Genomic DNA, 21,530 nt, shown 5'->3' with positions numbered 1-21,530 from the left:
ACATTATGCTAGTTGTTTTTTTGTTTTTTCTTGTACGCATTACACTTGATTCTCTAATGCCTGGATGTTCAGTGCAAAATCTACCATCCAAGACTAACGAGCACTATAAAGCTAAAGCAGCTTTAAATAGCTCCAAGCAACTAGTGTTAGCGTTCCAAATATTACGGCATGTCTTAACTTTGAGTTGAGGATCGACAAAAAGCAACTCGAAAACTGATCAGTCATTTAATGCTGGGACATTTCCATGTACAATGTGATGCGTGCAAGAAAGTTTGCAGATTTAAAAAATAATAATAAAATCCTAAAATAGTGTGAAACTCACAGATTTTTCTGTTTGGCACAAATGTATCTATGCCACCAGGTCACAATACTGGGCAGAACAGACAGACCTCAGACTGAATGGTAACCAGGCCCTCGTCAGGCCTATTTTAAAGGCAGCCTGCTATACATGTAGAATTAGCTCTTAGTGGAAATGAATAACCATCAATGAGACACACACTGCATGAATATGTGATAGGAGGTTAAGCATGAGCTTTTGCTGTTACTGATCAGTACAATTTTTTTCCAATTCCGAAAATATTGGCTGCACCACACTACGATACATTTCTGTTGTAAAAACAGGAATGGCGATAACAGTCCGAAGATTCCGTTACTGTGTCTCACCTGTATGTTTGAAGCTACTGTTTGCAAACCATTAGCTCTCCGTGCCAAAGTTATGTTCATGAACATTCTGTACTGAAATATATTTTCATTTGTATCTTCAACTTATTATCTTAATGTATGCATGTGATATGTATTCACATGTTATTTCCAAAGTGTGTGTTTTCTCTAAGAATAAATTTGATTCCTCAAACAGCCCAAAATAAGACATCTTCACGAAGAGCCAGCAGCTACCGTAGAAATGTTGCTTGTATTTAGAGGTTCTGACTAAAGTTGACAATATCCTTTCCGCTATAACTGTCTGTGTTAAAAAATTTCAGAGTACTGGATCAGGAACATAATCATAACCATGCATTTCAAATGACTGGAATTAAGTTTAATTGCATTACATTGTTTGAGTAACATCAGCTGTCTAAGGCTGTTCTGCCAACTTTATCAGAACAGCACATTAGGATTAATACACCTGGTGAATTTGTGAACAGGTATTGTTCTCTGGAAAAAAAAATTTGAATAACAAGAGAAAGGAGAAAAAGAATACCCAGAAGGAGATATTAAAATGAACATGACACACCTGCTGATATAATGATATGAATCCCGTATTAGCATTATTATTTATGCCTTCTTGCAATAGATGAGGACAAATATGGGCAACATGCAACAGAGAACTCCAGTCCGTATGATCGAGAGCCAGACAAGCGTGGATAATTCACCTCCTGAAATATAAATATTTGTTTAGGATTTTGTGAATGACATTGATGTTGCTACAATCAAAATTATGTTAAAATCTAAATATTTTCCTTATTAATTAAATAACAAATCGTACATACATTTAAATGAGCTTACCCTCAAAGTCCAGCTTGGTCCCGTTCCCAAACAGGATCTCCCCACAGGTGGCCACAGCACAGTAGTAAGTCCCAGCATCAGAGGGGCTGAGGTTCCTCTTGGGGAAGTTGTAGACACAGCTCTGTGTGGGAGACACAGCCCCAGAGCTCCTCTGGCACTCATCACTCCTGGTTCTATGGGTGTAAATGATTCCTGGAGGGGACTCTCCTGAGCCCTGTCTGAACCAGTACACACTCTGTTCTCCAGCACAGGTCTCAGTGTGTACTGTACACTGCAGAGTCGCAGAGTTTCCTGGCTGCAGTGACTCAGACTCGGGCTGCTGCAGTACTACTGTCCTGCCGTGTGACTCTGACCCTGAGGAATTCAGTTCAATAATTAAAATTATAACAGGATACAAGCTTGGATTCGATCATAATTTATATATTTCTGTAATTCAAAAGCATATGCAGGGTTTTCTTTTTGTACAAACACTATTTTAAATCTGGTTTTGTCATTTCCAAACTAGCAATTAGCTAAGTAAAGAAGAAAATAAAGAAATAAAGAAAATGTCTATTTATGTTTGTCTCAATGAGTTTAGAAAAATAATAATGCAATTTTAGCCTGTTTCGCTGAACATACAGTATCTCCAGTAATAACAAATGTTGAAATACTTCAATTTCTTAATGCTTAGAGATTTAGTGACCCTACAAAAAAATATCTGATTTCTTAAGATTTTTTCAAATTTTAAATCATCTTCAAAACCTGTACAAGAAAAAAGAAGTATAAGACGTGGACTGAAGGTTCAAATTTACCCAGGACCATTAATGTAGTTCCTTCTCCAAAGCTGAGTTCATCTTTGAGCACAATAGCGCAGTAGTATGTGGCTGAATCCGACGGCTCTACTTGTGACACAGTCAGGTTCGAGCTCCCATTTGCTGCTTTAGCACTGAGGCGTGTGCTGTTTAAATCATTGAATTTTATAGTATAAGGTTCAGAATTTTTTATCATTAACAATTGCTCAGGCTTCTGTCCGAAAGGCTGCTTAAGCCATCTGTACCATAGCACATCATCTTTAGCATAGAAACATGGGAGAGTCACAGTGTCTCCAAGCTGAGCTGTCACCAGCACATCAGGCTGAACTATGTTCTTCCCAAGCAGACCATCTGGAAATAAAACAAAAAGCACCTTCAACTGACAATGGGAACAATACGGGAAAAACACTGATCTCTGTATAAATGTCTCCATACTGTCTTTGAGCAGACTTATTTTGACTGTTAAGTTAATAATTACACACTTACAGACTTTGCTGAAAAGCACAAGAACAGCACAGAGTGGTGGCATCACTGTATCTGAACTCTCCTCTTCTGGAGACTCTCTTCTGCCTGAGACCCTGTTTGTCCTCTGCGCTGTAAAACTCAAACTGTACAGATAAGAGGAGGACTTGAGGTAATAATTTCTTGTCATTCACTGAACAGTAGGAGGGCACATGTCAGGGGCAGATTTGATTGGCTGTTTAATGATTTGGGTGCACAAGAGCTGCACAAGCATCTGCTGATAAACACCCTCAGTGCAAAAAAAGAACACTGATGTCATTTTTTCCATCCAGCTTAATAAAGGTCAAATAATAATAATAATCCAGTTGTTATTTACAGTGCAATAATGTGGAAGTCTTCACAATGTTTTAACTGGCTTACTTTAAAAATAACTTTAGATTGAAAAGGGCACCTCAATTCGTACTACAGTTTAATATGTCTGTGTGTGTGTGCGTGGGTGTATATGTGTGTGGGTGCGTGTGTGCATGTGTGTGTATGTGTGTATGTGTGTGAGCGTGGGTGTATATGTGTGTGGGTGCGTGTGTGTGCTCATCTATGTGTGTGTGCGTGGAGGTTTATGTGTCTGTGTGTGTGTGTTTGTGTGGAGTGTGTATGTGTGTGTGTGTGTGAGTTAGTGTGGAGTGTGTGTGTGTGTGTGTGTATGTGAGTATGTGTGTGTGTGTGTGTGTGTGTGTGTGTGTGTGTGTGCGTGTTTATGTGTGCAGTGTCCATGGTGCTGAATTTCTCTGCTGTCCCATTCCAGGAGTAGGAGGCAGTGCTGCCCGTAGGTGGATTGGGCCGGGATTCTGCATTCACATGCATTTTTCATATTTTTCAAATTCTTTCATCGGAAAACACAGAAAAGTGGTCAAAAACAACAAAAAACTGTTGTCTTTACTATGCCAGGAAGGGTGATGGTGTTCTGTCCCTCCAGCACCCAGGTATTCCAGCGACCTGGGAGAGCTGCAGGACCATGGACAGCACCGGCCCTTCTCACAGGCAGGGGGGCAGGTGTGGCTCATTCTAATTAGGCCAGCTGCTCCCCATTGATTAATCACTGGGCCTTATAGTAGGGCCTTGCTCACAGTTGTAAGGAATCTTTTTTCTGAAAGGTTGTTGTGTTTAAAGGGTTAGTTTGATGTGGACTTTTGGTATTTTTTTGTTGTTGTTGTTTTTCAGTTCCTGGACTATTGAAAGTAAGATATTTTTTCATTTCATTTGGTCTTTTCAGCGTGTGATACAGTGGCCACCCCCAGCGCTGCATCACAAAGTCTATTAGGGTAAAAGAAGCATTAAGAAGAGTATTGGGCTACCAATTCATGTCCTGAATGAAATCAAAATGTTTACAATTGTGACATGTTTAAACATCCTACTGTACAAACATGGTGAAAATGAGAAAAATGGGCAATGAAAGACCATGATTAGAAAGCTTTCAAACCGTTTATGAATGATTTCTGACAGCCATTTGAACTGAGTTCTCAATGTATTTTTCAAAAAGAAATGGTGTGTAATCACTGATTATCTCAAGAGAGCACACATAGTTCTGCTCTTTCTAAAGTACCACAGGAAATCAGAGAGAGAGAGAGAGAGAGAGAGAGAGTCAGGCAGACAGAGAGGGAGGTGCCAGGTTTGAAAGGGGTGCATGCAGAGGAAACCACAAACGCAGAGCAGAGAGGTTTTGCTTTCAGTCAGTGGCCAGAGAGTCAGACCAAAACACACAGAGAGCTGCACCTCCAGCATTGTGCAAAAACTCCCCTCAGTCCAGCAAGCAGGTCTCAGAGCGTAATCTCCAACATGATCTCAAAGGAAAAGGTTACAAACAGGAAACAAAAACAGTACCGGACAATAATTAATACTGCCCTGCCCCCCAGTCCTCAATGGAACTTAACTTTCTTGGATACTACTCTCTTTGGTCACACACACACACACACACACACAGGCACGCACTCTCTCTTCCCCCTCCCCTGTACACTCACATCCTGATAGTCAACCCCCCCGTGATACAAGGATAGTTTCCTGTGAGTCCATTTTGCTCCACACCTTACTCAGCGCATACATTCAAAATGAAGAATGCTGTATGTCTTAAATGAGTCAAGAACGTTCATGTCCCGTATCACCACAGCTGGTCACATGACCATGGAATGTACCATCAGGGCAGGAAAAGGAGGGGAATGATCAGATGTTCTGTGCTCACATCATTTCAGTATTTTTAAATGTTTTATGACTTATTGAGTGTATATGTATATCTTGGGGACAGATTATGAATAAAAGTGCACTGGCATCTAGGCCTCTCTTGTGTGAGGCGGGTGCATTTGATCAAAGCCTCAGTGTGGTTTCAGCGCTGAGAGAGGGAGGTGTGAATACTGCTCTGTGCAGCAGGTCAGTCTTCCTGTGCAGCTCTGGTGTGTGTCGATGTATAAGGCTGTGAGTGGAAAATAACTGGACCTCCCCTGTCACCACAACAGAGCAGTCTGAAACAGACAAACTCATTTTTCTGGTAGTGAAAGAGAGAGAGCCGTGTGAAAAAGCCTTTAGAAACAATAAGCAGTGCAGTGACCTCAGAGCACGAAGCATATCAGCCAAAGTTTCTCTCCATGTGACATTGAGTGCCTGCATTTTATTCTTTTACCCTTAAACAAGAGTTTCTGTCCCAAGAGCATTCAGACAGCCATAAAAATGTATTTATTTTATGGAAATGGTCTGAGAGTTTGTCTCTTAAGATACACAAGCAGAATACCTGTGACCCTACCATCCCCACCGCCATACTACCTGCAGCCCGTTCGGTTTTTTGACTATTTGACAAATGTTACGTTCCACGTCGTGTGTTTTTTTTCCCCCTCTGTACTGCTGCAGGAGAGCCATTCATCATTCTATTCGCTGTCCCCGCTGTCAATCATCCTTAACCTGTTTTGTAGATATAATTCTCAGGATCGAAACTTCATGGTACTGTACCTAGTGACTGACCAGGGTGTCATTCTGATGTCTATCTCTAAACATCCTTTAGAGATAGACTGCCTGCATGCAGTCGAGAATACCTATTTACCACAGAATAATTATTAAACACTCGTCAAATTATTAAACTTAAATCATTTAGTCAAATTGTTCATTGTCTGAAATAAGTTGAAAAATGATGATGATGATGATGATGATGAGGTGGTGGTGATGATGTTAATAATGGCGATGATGATGAGGATGATGATGATGATGTTAACACTGTGGATGATGTCCTGACTAGAAAAGTGATCAGGATATTTGTGAATCTATGTAATGGAGGGAGGGCCTGGGCTACAGTACTCCCTGACACAGGTTCCTACTTTCCCTGTGAGCATTTTTTAGCTCTTTTGAAACCGCAATATCACTGGGACTGTTCGCCGGGCAGTCCACTCTCATAACCAAACATGATATAGACCCATGAACCCACCAAAGAGAAAAGTGCATCAGTGCAAAATCTACCATCCAAGACTAACGAGCACTATGAAGCTAAAGCAGCTTTAATTAGCTCCAAGCAACTAGTGTTAGCGTTCCAAATACTACGGCATGTCCTAACTTTGAGTTGAGGCTCGACAAAAAGCAACTCGAAAACTGATCAGACATTTAACGCTGGGACCTTTCCATGTACAATGTGATGCGTACAAGAAAGTCTGCAGATTTAAAAAACTAATAATAAAATCCTAAAATAGTGTGAAACTGACAGATTATTCTGTTTGGCACAAATGTATCTATGCCACCAGGTCACAATACTGGGCAGAACAGACAGACCTCAGACTGAATGGTAACCAGGCCCTCGTCAGGCCTATTTTAAAGGCACAGCCTGCTATACATGTAGCATTAGCCCTTAGTGGAAATGAATGACCATCAATGAGAGACTCTGCATGAATATGTGATAGGAGGTTAAGCATGAGCTTTTGCTGTTACTGATCAGTAAAAGTTTTTTCCAATACCGAAAATATTGGCTGCACCACACTACGATACATTTCTGTTGTAAAAACAGGAATGGCGATAACAGTCTTAAGATTCCGTTACTGTGTCTCAACTGTATGTTTGAAGCTACTGTTTGCAAACCATTAGCTCTCAGTACCAAAGTTCGGTTCATGTACTTTCTGTACTGCAATATATTTTCATTTGTATCTTCAACTTATTATCTTAATGTATGCATGTGATGTGTATTCGCATGTTTTTTCCAAAGTGCGTGTTTTCTCTAAGAATAAATTTGATTCCTCAAACAGCCCAAAATAAGACATCTTCACGAAGAGCCAGCCGCTACCGTAGACTGAGAGAAATATTGCTTGTATTTACAGGTTCTGACTAAAGTTGACAATATCCTTTCCGCTATAACTGTCTGTGTTCAAAAAGTTCAGAGTACTGGATCAAGAACATAATCATAACCATGCATTTCAAATGACTGGAATTAAGTTTAATTGCATTACATTGTTTGAGTAACATCAGCTGTCTCAGGCTGTTCTGCCAACTTTATCAGAACAGCACATTAGGATTAATACACCTGGTGAATTTGTGAACAGATATTGTTCTCTGGAAAAAAAATTTGAATAACAAGAGAAAGGAGAAAAAGAAGGAGATATTAAAATGTACATGACACACATGCTGATATAATGATATGAATCCCGTATTAGCATTATTATTTATGCCTTTTTGCAATAGATGAGGACAAATATGGGCAACATGCAACAGAGAACTCCAGTCCTTATGATCGAGAGCCAGACAAGCGTGGATAATTCACCTCCTGAAATATAAATATTTGTTTAGGATTTTGAGAATGACATTGATGTTGCAACAATCAAAATTATGTTAAAATCTAAATATTTTCCTTATTAATTTAATAACAAATGTGAATTAATACTAACTGTGATATTAAATCATACATAAATTTAAATGAGCTTACCCTTAATGTCCAGCTTGGTCCCGTTCCCAAACAGGATCTCCCCACAGGTGGCCACAGCACAGTAGTAAGTCCCAGCATCAGAGGAGCTGAGGTTCCTCTTGGAGAAGTTGTAGACACAGCTCTGTGTGGGAGACACAGCCCCAGAGCTCCTCTGGCACTCATCACTCTTGGTTCCATGGGTGGAAATGATTCCTGGAGGGGACTCTCCTGAGCCCTGTCTGAACCAGTACACACTGTGTTCTCCTGCACAGGTCTCAGTGTGTACTGTACACTGCAGAGTCACAGAGTCTCCAGAATGCACTGACTCAGACTCGGGCTGCTGCAGTACTACTGTCCTGCTGTGTGACTCTGACCCTGAAGAATTCAGTTCAATATATAAAATTATAACAGGATACATGCATGGATTCAATCATTATTTTAGTATTTCTGTAATTCAAAAGCATTTGCAGGGTTTTCTTTTTGTACACTATTTTAAGCCTGGTTTTGTCATTTCCAAAATAGCAATTAGCTTAGTAAAGAAAAAAATAAAGAAATAAAGAAAATGTCTATTTATGTCTTTTGTATAAATGAGTTTAGAAAAATAATAATGCAATTTTAGCCTGTTTCGCTGAACATACAGTATCTCCAGTAATAACAAATGTTAATGCACCTCAATTTCTTAATGCTTACACAAAGCATGAGTACACAAAGCAGAGTTTTAGTGACCCTACAAAAAAAAGATCTGCTTTCTTAAGATTTTTTCAAATTTTAAATCATCTTCTAAACCTGTACAAGAAAAAAGAAGTATAAGACGTGGACTGAAGGTTCATATTTACCCAGGACCATTAATGTAGTTCCTTCTCCAAAGCTGATATCGTCGTCGAGCGAAACAGCGCAGTAGTATGTGGCTGAATCCGACGGCTCTACTTGTGACACAGTCAGGTTTGAGCTCCCCTTTGCTGCTTTAGCACTGAGGCGCGTTCTGTTTATAAACTCATTGAATTCTATAGTATAGGGTTCAGAATTTTTTATCATTAACAATTTCTCAGACTTCTGTCCAAGAGGCTGCTTAAACCATCTGTACCATTGCACATAGTCATCTTTAGCATCGAAACATGGGAGAGTCACAGTGTCTCCAAGCTGAGCTGTCATAAGCGCGTGAGGCTGAACTATGTTCTTCCCAAGCAGACCATCTGGAAAAAAAACAGAAAGCACCTTCAACTGACAATGGGAACAATACGGGAAAAACACTGATCTCTGTATAAATGTCTCCATACTGTCTTTGAGCAGACTTGTTTTGACTGTTAAGTTAATAATTATACACTTACAGACTTTGCTGAAAAGCACAAGAACAGCACAGAGTGGTGGCATCACTGTATCTGAACTCTTCTCTTCTGGAGACTCTCCTCTGCCTGAGACCCTGTTTGTCCTCTGCGCTGTAAAACTCAAACTGTACAGATAAGAGGAGGACTTGAGGTAATAATTTCTTGTCATTCACTGAACAGTAGGAGGGCACATGTCAGGGGCAGATTTGATTGGCTGTTTAATGATTTGGGTGCACAAGAGCTGCACAAGCATCTGCTGATAAACACCCTCAGTGCAAAAAAAGAACACTGATGTCATTATTTCCATCCTGCTTAATATAGGTCAAATAATAATAATAATCCAGTTGTTATTTACAGTGCAATAATCTGGAAGTCACAATGTTTTAAATAGCTTGCTTTAAGAATAACTTTAGATTGAAAAAGGCACCTCAATTCATACTACAGTAATTAATATGTCTGTGTGTGTGTGTGCGTGGGTGTATATGTGTGTGGGTGCGTGTGTGCATGTATGTGTATGTGTGTATGTGTGTGTGCGTGGGTGTATGTGTGTGGGTGTGGGTGTGTGTTCATGTATGTGTGTGTGCGTCTCTATGTGTGTATGCGTGTGCGTGTGTGTATGTGTGTGTGTGTGCGTGTTTCTGTGCAGTGTCCATGGTGCTTAATTTCTCTGCTGTCCCATTCCAGGAGTAGGAGGCAGTGCTGCCCGTAGGTGGATTGATACAGGATTTTGCATTCACACGCATTTTTGATATTTTTCAACTTCTATCATCTGAAAACACAAAAAAAGTGGTCAAAAACAACAACAAAAAAAAGATCTGTTGTCTTTACTATGAGAGCCTCACAAAAGTTTTGAATGGCTGATTATGCTAATAAGTTCAGAACATTGGGCAGCTCACTGGAATGTTCATACTGTGATGTCACACCTGATCTTACATTGTGATTTTGCACTGCACTGAAACCAGCGTGAAACCAGTTGTCTTTGAATAAGTTATTTGTAATTTGTAAGTTATGATTTGTAATTGCACAACTCATAATTCATAACTGAAATATTTTCTCATAATAGAATGAGGAATGTACCAGCAATAACTTACATGATGTAGATTGTCCATATCCAGGGTCTCAATGTCAGAGGCCTGAGGTTCTGTCACTGGATGACATCACAATGGCCTCATTAAGGGGACTACCTCTGTTATCTCTCCTGGCCTTGTCTCAATGAAGGGCCAGTTCAATGCACCTAGTTGCATTTAAAATTAGAATATGTAAGTTTTTAAATAAATAAATGAAATAAATACATACATTTTTTTAAAATCATAAATTAAGCTCTCAAAATCCATGACTGCATGAACAGCAATTAAACTTTTTCAAAACAGGCTCCTTTAAACTTCTTGCATAACTACAATCAGCACTTTCGTTTAAAAATCTTAGCTGTGCAGGTTGTGGTGCCCGGAAGGGTGGTGGTGTTCTGTCCCTCCAGCACCCAGGTATCTAAGCAACCTGGGAGAGCTGCAGGACCATGGACAGCACAGGTCCTTCTCACAGGCAGGGGTATTGGGCTCCTAATTCATGTCCTGAATGAAATCAAAATGTTTACAATTGTGACATTTTTAAACACCCTACTGTACGATCATGGTGTTTTGGGTATTTTGAAAGTAGGCAATGTGGTTCAATCAAGACCACGATTACAAAGCTTTCAAACTGTTTGTTAAAGATTTGACAGCCATTTGAGCTGAGTTCTCAAAGTGTATTCTTCAAAAAGAAATGGTGTGTAATCACTGATTATCTCAAAAGAGCACATGCAGTTCTGACCCCACTGAAATGACAGAGAGAGATGCCTGGTAATGTATGAAAAGCATGCATGCAGAGGCCTAAGGAAAGGCAATGCATGTTTTTGACTTTATTTTGCTTGTTCACCATTTGATCGCCACCCCCAGCAAGGCATCACAAGGGCTGTAAGGGTAAAGGAATTATTAAGAAGAGTCTTTGAAAACTAATCTGGGATGAAATCGAAATGTTTACATTTGGAGAATGTTTAAACTCCTAATATACCAACATGTCAAAGGGTTGTTTGAGCTCAGTGAAAGGTAATAAAATGGCCAACAAAAGGCCATGATTAGTAATCCTCAAACTACTTGCAACAGACGTGTGTCAGCTCTCTGATCTAAGAAAAATGAGTTTTTCTTCATAAATATACTGCATGTAATCACTGATTATCTCAAGAGAACACACACAGTTCTGCTCTTTCTGAAGTACCACAGGAAATCAGAGAGAGAGAAAGAGAGAGAGAGAGAGAGAGAGAGCGAGAGAGAAAGGAAAGAGAGAGGAAACCACAAAGGCAGAGCAGAGAGGTTTTTGTTTTGAGTCAGTGGCCTGAGAGTCAGACTGAGCCACAGAGAGAGAGCAGCACCTCCAGCATTGTGCAAAAACCCCCCTCAGACCAGCAAGCAGTTCTCAGAGCGTGATCTTTAGCGTGCTCTCAAAGGAAAGAGGTTATAAACAGGAAACAAAAACAGTACCGGACTATAACTAATACTGCCCTGCCCCCTGCCCTCCAATAACAAATGGAACCTAACTTGCTGAGATACTGCTTTCTTTGGTCACACACACGCACACACACACACATACACACACACGCGCGTGCAAACACGCAGGCACACACTCTCTCTTCTGCCTCACCTACTGTACACACTCACATCCTCATAGTCAAACACCCATGATACAGGGATTGTTTCATGTAAATCCATTCTGCTCCACACCTTACTCAGCACATACATTTATGAAGAATGCTGCTTGTCCTGAATGAGTCAAGAACACTTTCATGTCCCGTGTCCCCACAGCTGGTCACATGAACATAGAATGTACCATCAGGGCAGGAAAAGGAGGGGGATGATCGAGATGCTCTGTGCTTCGATGCATCTGATGATGTTTGTGCAGGAAAAACACTATCACTTTACTTTAGTATTTTTATGACTCATTGGGTGTATATTGAAATATTTTAATGATGTGCACTTAACTGAGCATTTTACGTATAATGATATTCAACATTGTAAGCAGTATATAAATAATTTTAACGGTGCACACAAGCTGAAGAACATGTCTAAAACACCTTAATCAGACCAATACGGCATGACTATCAAGAGTTATAGATTGTGACGTTATAATTTATCATCTTCCTAATGTCACATTTATAAATAATTTAATGACTATGCTGTGCTGCTTCCTATTGGTAAAACTCTGAACAACACACATTATAAAAGACGATTATGATGACCTTGCTCTGCATTATAATACAACTAAAAAGCAACAGCATAAAACATGTCAATGATAATGAATGTAAAATTGAAAATTGAAAAGCCTTTATAATTATAGAGAGCGATACTGATCATTTTGTCCCTGCAATTTATGCACTATATTTGGAACCATGTGGACAGATTTTGAGTAGTATTTTTCTTTTGAAAGTTAAGTACACTGTTTTCTAATTCTGTCTCTTATGGTCTGTTGTAATGGAAAGGTGGTCTGTGGTGTGAGGTGAATAAACTTGATCAGAGCGTCAGCGCCGAGAGAGGGAGGAGCTGCAGGTCAGTCTTCCTGTGCAGCTCTGGTCTGTGTAGAGCTGAATGTATTAGGCTTTGAGTGGAAAATAACTGGACCTCCCCTGTCACCACAACAGAGCAGTTTGAAACAGACAAACACATTTTGCTGGTATTGAAAAAGAGAGCCGTGTGCAAAAGCCTTCAGAAACCATAAGCAGTGCAGTGAACTCAGAGCAGGAAGCATATCAGGCAAAGGAATCTGTCCATGTGACCTTTAAGGCCTCCCTTTTGTTATTTTAGGGTCATTGTTTAATATTATGCTGTCAAAACTAAATCCTTTATAGATGCAAGTCCATTCTGGGTAAGGGCATTACTCTCTCCTTGTTCTCTAGATCATCGGCCCCTGTGAACACCTGACAGGCATCTCAGCAGGAAATGCAAGTGAGAGCCTGTTCATGCTCTGTCCCTGTACACAGGAAGGAGTGGTCTAAAACGTACAGCACCGGATCAGTTACTGAGAACGCAAGCTGTCGCTGTGCATACAGGAAGTGCTTTGGTTACTGAAGGTACAGGAAGGGCTCTGCTAGCAAGAGGCCTAGCCTTCAGAAAGCATATCCAGCTGTTATAAAGCATGCAGGAGAGTACCTATATTCACAGTGATGTTTCTCCTGGCTAAGCAGTGGCAGACACATATGAGTAGTTGTGACAGATACAGCCGTGGTATGGATGCGCAGACATATCTCTACATGCCATCTCCATGTGGAGAAAATCCCTAAAAAACTTTAAATGACAGTATTCAGCCACTTTGTATCAGAAATGTATCCCATTGATTGATGCTGATTGTTTGATATATGAATTGATTTGGCAGCCAGTGTTCGTCTAATGACTCCAATAGCACTGCCTGTAGACTGTTTGGGTATGCAAAGCAAAACTTACATAGCACTGCAATGGACCTGCGGACACTACAGTTACGTGCGCCTGAGGCTTTTTTGGCACAAAGTGCTTTGGACTGATAAAATAAAAGCTCTTTGCCCACAGTCACCAGAGATACATTTAGAGAGAAGTTTTAGAGAGGCATGCAATTTGACCAGCGGTGGCCAAACTGTCGTACCCCACTGTGTGTGATGAATATTTTATTGTATGAAAAGTGGTTGGGACAGCATCTGACCTTTCATAAACAGTTGGGGAAATAACCACACGTTCCCCAGCTGAAAGTATGTCTATTAACCCCAAAACGAATGGATCTACTATTTATTCTTATCACTGACTAGCTCTGAATCACGAAAACTGTACACGGCAAAACATTTTGATTCCATCTAATCAGTGAATCACGGCTGACACATTAACAATCTGACCTTGTTTTGTAGTCCTAATATTTCACTCTCCCATCTCTGTGTGACATCACATTACTGGCATTTAACAGGCACTCGTGCAATTTTACATGTGCACACAGTTTTATTTTATACAGTTATAGCCTGAAGTCATTCAGAATAACATCCTTGCTCAATAATACAGGCTAAAGGGCAGTGTGTCACCTGAGAATTGGGTCCTGTTCCCTAAGCAGTATACTACGCTACTGCCCCAAACACATTCAACAACACTGAGGACCATTTATCAGATACTGCCAGAGAGTGCACAAATTTTACTTTGTGTATTTGAAAAACAGAGGAATCAAAAAACAAGCACAGCTGCAGGCAAATGCTGTACGTGTAAAAAAATTTACAGCCACATAGTATGATGTTCACCAATTCTAGTGAGGGAATATTTTGATTATTCTTGTGACGGAGATGGCTTTTACGGAAAGCCTCACTCATGGTCTCTAAATCTCATATCTGAGTAAACTGTTTCTTTCTCCACTTCCCTCTTGTTCCTCCTCACTTTGGGTTTCTTGGTGGTGAAAGTCAAAGCAGCGTAATTCATTGATTCCTCTTGACACTAAAAGAAAAAGAAATACACACCACATATGACTACACTTCATACTAATAATACTACACTGATAATAATGTAACCAGGATATTCTCCACAGAAAAGAAATATTTATTTATATATTCATTTATTTATTTATTTATTTATTATTTTTTAGATAATATTTTTACCTGTTTGCTCGCCAGGCCTTCTCCACTCACTTGGTTGTTTGATGCAGATCCTGTGTCAGTAAAAGGAAAATGTAAACTGCTGGTGGTTGTCAAAAACGAATTACTCAATTCATGCACTGGTTTTTAAAGTTAACAAAGCTCCTCTTCTTTTTGTACTGTACTTCTTCTTTTTCTTCTTATTATTCATATTACTATTACTATTATTGTTACTATTAACAATAATATTCATAGCAGTCGTAGCACTTCTGGTAGTAGTATTTCATATAGTCAATTATATTCACCACTGGAGGACCGTAAGTTGCTGCTCCAAGGAGGAGTATATCTGAGGAGTGTATTGATTATATAATCACCAGGGAATCAGGATAGGCTTCAATGGAGATTACATATCACTTAAAAAGTATTTTAATTTGTTTGGATGCCAGTTAATTCTGCTCATTCTGCGCTCAATTTTATTGGCTTTTCCTTAATATTTTTTCATAATCTTGGGGTCACACCATAGCTATAATGTCTATAATTTGGTTAGTGCCAGCTGGTACCAAAAAAAATGTTAAAATGAAATAAAAAACTGAAATACTTGAACCAATATATAACATCGGAATCACTATCAGAATATCAAGTGTCATAAATTGAAGAGACGTTTGGCTTGCTTTTACCTGTGATATGTGTACATAATGTGCACATATCTAAAAGTAGTGAGAAGATAGTCATCAGCACCCATGGAGCAACTGTATGTTATATTATAAAACTGATTTTGCTTTAGAGAACTGTACAGGGACTGTATGTGAATATTTCTGCATGCTACTTATGAAATAGCCTTTCATGAAGATGACAAAATTGTTATCAAATTTTGAAAGCCAACTACTTTACAGAAAACATATTTTCAGATTACTTTTAATTTTTGGACTCTACACCCTTTAAGGTACTGAGTATTTTCACGATCTTGAATGTTTCAGACTAGTCTGATTTGAATTAACAGAATATTTATTGAAAAAAAATGTTGTAAATAATAATCATGACATAAACCACACATTGATAACTTTGTCTCTTACCTTTGCATTTCTCACAACTTTTTCTCATTTTCAGAATGAGGACAATATTTAGGATCACACTCAACGTCAAAGCTCCCGCCAAGCAATAAAGAGGAAGATGTTCATTCCCTGACATTTTAAAAGAAAGATTTAGTAAACACCCTGCATGAAAAATATTAATAAGAGCATAGAAAGACAATGACAGTGTTACTTGTCTAAAAACTAATCTGCATGAAAATAACAATGAGGGATAGAAAACAATTAACAACTTACATATAAAATATATATGTAAAAATTAATGAGCATATGTTAAACAGTAACACAATAATATCAGATGAAGTATCTTCTACTGGTTACAATGACTTAATACAACATGATTTAGAAAAATAAACATGATAAAAAAATGCATGAACCTTTTAAAAACTGAGACAATGCTTTTATTATGTGATTGATTTTTTTACTTACCCTCAAAGTCCAGCTTGGTCCCGTTCCCAAACAGGATCTCCCCACAGGTGGCCACAGCACAGTAGTAAGTCCCAGCATCAGAGGGGCTGAGGTTCCTCTTGGGGAAGTTGTAGACACAGCTCTGTGTGGGAGACACAGCCCCAGAGCTCCTCTGGCACTCATCACTCCTGTTTCCATGGGTGTAAATGATTCCTGGAGGGGACTCTCCTGAGCCCTGTCTGAACCAGTACACACTGTGTTCTCCTGCACAGGTCTCAGTGTGTACTGTACAATGCAGAGTCGCAGAGTTTCCTGGCTGCACTGACTCAGACTCGGGCTGCTGCAGTACTACTGTCCTGTTGTGTGACTCTGACCCTGAAGAATTCAGTTCAATAATTAAAATTATAACAGGATACATGCTTGAATTCAATCATTATTTTAGTATTTCTGTCATTCAAAAGCATATGCAGGGTTTTCTTTTTGTACAAACATTATTTTAAATCTGGTTTAGTCATTTCCAATCTAGCAATTAGCTTAGTAAAGAAAAAAAATAAAGAAATAAATAAAATGTCTATTTATGTCTTTTGTATCAATGAGTTTAGACACATAATAATGCAATTTTAGCCTGTTTTGCTGACCAAACAGTTTCTCCAGTAATAACAAATGTTAATATACCTCAATTTCTTAATGCTTGGAGTTTTAGTGACCCTACAAAAAAAGATCTGCTTTCTTAAGATATTTTCAAATTTTAAATCACCTTCAAAATCCTGTACAAGAAAAAAGAAGTATAAGACGTGGACTGAAGGTTCATATTTACCCAGGACCATTAATGTAGTTCCTTCTCCAAAGCTGATATCATTGTCGTGCGAAACAGCGCAGCAGTATGTGGCTGAATCCGACGGCTCTACTTGTGACACAGTCAGGTTCGAGCTCCCCTTTGCTGCTTTAGCACTGAGGCGCGTACTGTTTATAAAATCATTGAAAATTATAGTATAAGGTGCAGAATTTTTTATCATTAACAATTTCTCAGGCTTCTGTCCAAGAGGCTGCTTAAGCCATATGTACCATAGCACATCATCTTTAGCATGGAAACATGGGAGAGTTACAGTGTCTCCAAGCTGAGCTGTCATAAGCGAGTGAGGCTGAACTATGTTCTTCCCAAGCAGACCATCTGGAAAAAGAACAGAAAGCACCTTCAACTGACAATGGGAACAATACGGGAAAAACACTGATCTCAGTATAAATGTCTCCATACTGTCTTTGAGCTTGTTTTGACTGTTAAGTTAATAATTATACACTTACAGACTTTGCTGAAAAGCACAAGAACAGCACAGAGTGGCGGCATCACTGTATCTGAACTCTCCTCTTCTGGAGACTCTCCTCTGCCTGAGACCCTGTTTGTCCTCTGCGCTGTAAAACTCAAACTGTACAGATAAGAGGAGGACTTGAGGTAATAATTCCTTGTCATTCACTGAACAGTAGGAGGGCACATGTCAGGGGCAGATTTGATTGGCTGTTTAATAATTTGGGTGCACAAGAGCTGCACAAGCATCTGCTGATAAACACCCTCAGTGCAAAAAAAGAACACTGATGTCATTTTTTCCATCCTGCTTAATATAGGTCAAATAATAATAATAATCCAGTAGTTATTTACAGTGCAATAATGTGGAAGTCTTCACAATGTTTTAAATAGCTTACTTTAAGAATAACTTTAGATTGAAAACGGCACCTCAATTCTTACTACAGTAATTAATATGTCTGTGTGTGTGTGCGTGGGTGTATATGTGTGTGGGTGCGTGTGTGCATGTGTGTGTATGTGTGTTTGTGTGTGTGCGTGGGTGTGTGCTCATGTATGTGTGTGTGCGTCTCTATGTGTGTATGCGTGTGCGTGTGTGTATGTGTGCGTGTGTGTATGTGTGTGTGTGTGTGTGTTTGTGTGCAGTGTCCATGGTGCTGAATTTCTCTGCTGTCCCATTCCAGGAGTAGGAGGCAGTGCTGCCCGTAGGTGGATTGATACAGGATTTTGCATTCACACGCATTTTTGATATTTTTCAACTTCTATCATCTGAAAACATAAAAAAGTGGTCAAAAACAACAACAAAAAAAAGATCTGTTGTCTTTACTATGAGAGCCTCACAAAAGTTTTGAATGGCTGATTATGCTAATGAGTTCAGAACATTGGGCAGCTCACTGGAATGTTCATACTGTGATGTCACACCTGATCTTACATTGTGATTTTGCACTGCACTGAAACCAGCGTGAAACCAGTTGTCTTTAAATAAGTTATTTGTAATTTGTAAGTTATGATTTGTAATTGCACAACTCATAATTCATAACTGAAATATTTTCTCATAATAGAATGAGAAATGTACCAGCAATAACTTTCATGATGTAGATTGTCCATATCCAGGGTCTCAATGTCTGAGGCCTGAGGTTCTGTCACTGGATGACATCACAATGGCCTCATTAAGGGGACTACCTCGGTTATCTCTCCTGGCTTTGTCTCAATGAAGGGCCAGTTCAATGCACCTAGTTGCATTTAAAATTAGAATATGTAAGTTTTTAAATAAAAAAATGAAATTAATACATACATTTTTTTAAATCATAAATTAAGCTCTCAAAATCCATGACTGCATGAACAGCAATTAAACTTTGTCAAAACAGGCTCCTTTAAACTTCTTGCATAACTACAATCAGCACTTTCGTTTAAAAATCTTAGCTGTGCAGGTTGTGGTGCCCGGAAGGGTGGTGGTGTTCTGTCCCTCCAGCACCCAGGTATCTAAGCAACCTGGGAGAGCTGCAGGACCATGGACAGCACAGGTCCTTCTCACAGGCAGGGGTATTGGGCTCCCAATTCATGTCCTGAATGAAATCAAAATGTTTACAATTGTGACATTTTTAAACACCCTACTGTACGATCATGGTGTTTTGGGTATTTTGAAAGTAGGCAATGTGGTTCAATCAAGACCACGATTACAAAGCTTTCAAACTGTTTGTTAAAGATTTGACAGCCATTTGAGCTGAGTTCTCAAAGTGTATTCTTCAAAAAGAAATGGTGTGTAATCACTGATTATCTCAAAAGAGCACATGCAGTTCTGACCCCACTGAAATGACAGAGAAAGATGCCTGGTAATGTATGAAAAGCATGCATGCAGAGGCCTAAGGAAAGGCAATGCATGTTTTTGACTTTATTTTGCTTGTTCACCATTTGATCGCCACCCCCAGCAAGGCATCACAAGGGCTGTAAGGGTAAAGGAATCATTAAGAAGAGTCTTTGGAAACTAATCCAGGATTAAATCAAAATGTTTACATTTGGAGAATGTTTAAACTCCTAGTATAACAACATGTTTTGCAAAGGGTGGTTTGAGCTCAGTGAAATGGCAAACAAAAGGCCATGATTAGTAATCCTCAAACTACTTGCAACAGATGTGTGGCAGCTCTCTGATCTAAGAAAAATGTGTTATTCTTCATAAATACACTGCATGTAATCACTGATTATCTCAAGAGAGCACACATAGTTCTGCTCTTTCTGAAGTACCACAGGAAATCAGAGAGAGAGAAAGAGAGAGAGAGAGTCAGGCAGACAGAGAGGGAGGTGCCAGGTTTGAAAGGGTGCATGCAGAGGAAACCACAAAGGCAGAGCAGAGAGGTTTTGTTTTCAGTCAGCGGCCAGAGAGCCAGACCAAACCAGAGAGAGAGCTGCACGTCCAGCATTGTGCAAAAACTCCCCTCAGACCAGTAAGCAGGTCTCAGAGCGTAATCTCCAACATGATCTCAAAGGAAAAGGGTTACAAACAGGAAACGAAAACAGTACCGGACAATAATTAATACTGCCCTGCCCCCCAGTCCTCAATGGAACTTAACTTTCTGGGATACTACTCTCTTTGGTCACACACACACACACACACACTCGCACGCATGCACGCACACACACACACACACGCGCGCACACACACACAGGCACGCACTCTCTCTTCCCCCTCCCCTGTACACTCACATCCTGATAGTCAAACCGCCCTGAATACAAGGATAGTTTCCTGTGAGTCCATTCTGCTCCACACCTTACTCAGCGCATACATTTAATATCAAGAATGCTGTCTTAAATGAGTCAAGAACTTTCATGTCCCGTATCACCACAGCTGGTCACATGACCATGGAATGTACAATCAGGGCAGGAAAAGGAGGGGAATGATCAGATGTTCTGTGCTCACATCATTTCAGTATTTTTTTATGTTTTATGACTTATTGAGTGTATATTTAAATCGTGGGGACAGTTTATATATAAAAGTGCACTGGCTTCTAGGCCTCTCTTGTCTGGTCTGTTGTAATGGAAAGGTGGTCTGAGGTGTGAGGCGGGTGAATTTGATTGAAGCGTCCGTGTGGTTTCAGCGCTGAGAGAGGGAGGAGCTGCAGGTCAGTCTTCCTGTGCAGCCCTGGTCTGTGTAGAGCTGAATGTATAAGGCTGTGAGTGGAAAATAACTGGACCTCCCCTGTCACCACAACAGAGCAGTCTGAAACAGACAAACTAATTTTACTGGTAATGAAAAAGAAAGCCGTGTGCAAAAGCTTTCAGAAACAATAAGCAGCACAGTGACCTCAGAGCAGGAAGCATATCAGCCAAAGTCTCTCTCCATGTGACATTGAGTGCCTGCATTTTATTCCTTTACCCTTATACAAGAGAGTTTCTGTCCCAAGAGCATTCTGACAGCCATAAAAAATGTATGTATTTCATGGAAATGTTCTGAGAGTTCGTCTCTTAAGATACACAAGCAGAATAACTGTGACCCTACCATCCCCACCGCCATACTACCTGCAGCCCGTTCGGTTTTTTGACTATTTGACAAATGTTACCTTCCACGTCGTGTGTGTTATTTTATTTCCCCCTCTGTACTGCTGCAGGAGAGCCATTCATCATTCCATTCGCTGTCCCCGCTGTCAATCATCGTTAACCTTGTCCCGCCTCCACCAATCACATCCCTCCTCTGGAAGATAAAAGCTGCGTGGCTGCTGCTGCTCGTCGTCTCTCTGTTATTGATCTCTGTTCGTTTTCGCTGTGTGGTTGTGTATGTGCGGTAGAGATTTGAGACCTGTGAGTGTGCGTGTAAACGTTTCCCCTGCTTGTGTATGTGTGGTTGTCTGTGTGTGGTTCAGGCCCTGGGGCAGGTAAGACAGAGGCCTCTATACACCGGTGCTACACGCAGGAGGAAACTTGTACAGACACATTGGAAAAGGGGTGGTTGCCAACTGTATTTTTGTTTGTAAGAGTAGCTAGATAGTCTTGTGTTTTGCTTAGTTAGTCAGATTATCTTTTGTTCTAGCGCTGTTTGGTTTTGTTTTTCATTTCTTTGGTTACATTCATGTCCCTTGGCCTTGTGACAGAGCTGTGTCTTGTTTTGTGTTAACTTGTACAAATTGAAATATCACTTCACTTGC

The 21,530-nt window shown here is 39.9% G+C and overlaps 2 protein-coding genes across 3 annotated transcripts in view; both read right to left on the bottom strand.

The window, feature by feature from the left end:
* Positions 1–21,530, bottom strand: part of LOC118222479 (immunoglobulin superfamily member 3-like) — a 125,812-nt gene that overhangs the window by 58,275 nt on the left and 46,007 nt on the right. The window lies entirely within an intron of this gene.
* On the bottom strand, positions 1,022–17,731 carry LOC118223776 (immunoglobulin superfamily member 3-like). 2 transcript variants are annotated; one of them, XM_035410754.1, is made up of 6 exons: positions 17,400–17,731; positions 16,915–17,268; positions 16,119–16,472; positions 15,675–15,782; positions 14,626–14,675; positions 13,368–14,464 (listed from the first exon to the last, which is right to left on the bottom strand). In XM_035410754.1, exons 1-6 carry the CDS (start codon positions 17,563–17,565, stop codon positions 14,336–14,338), a joined length of 1,161 nt encoding a protein of 386 aa, XP_035266645.1. In that variant the 5' UTR covers positions 17,566–17,731; the 3' UTR covers positions 13,368–14,335. The 2 variants fall into 2 exon arrangements, with proteins under 2 accessions (XP_035266646.1, XP_035266645.1); XM_035410755.1 differs by lacking the exons at positions 13,368–14,464; positions 14,626–14,675; positions 15,675–15,782 and adding exons at positions 1,022–1,231; positions 7,395–7,536 and having other exon boundaries at positions 17,400–17,717.

This window comes from Anguilla anguilla, chromosome 3 (genome assembly GCF_013347855.1).
Source record: "Anguilla anguilla isolate fAngAng1 chromosome 3, fAngAng1.pri, whole genome shotgun sequence".
NCBI classification, from domain to species: Eukaryota; Metazoa; Chordata; class Actinopteri; order Anguilliformes; family Anguillidae; genus Anguilla; species Anguilla anguilla.
This window is presented reverse-complemented; position numbering and strand designations above follow the sequence as displayed.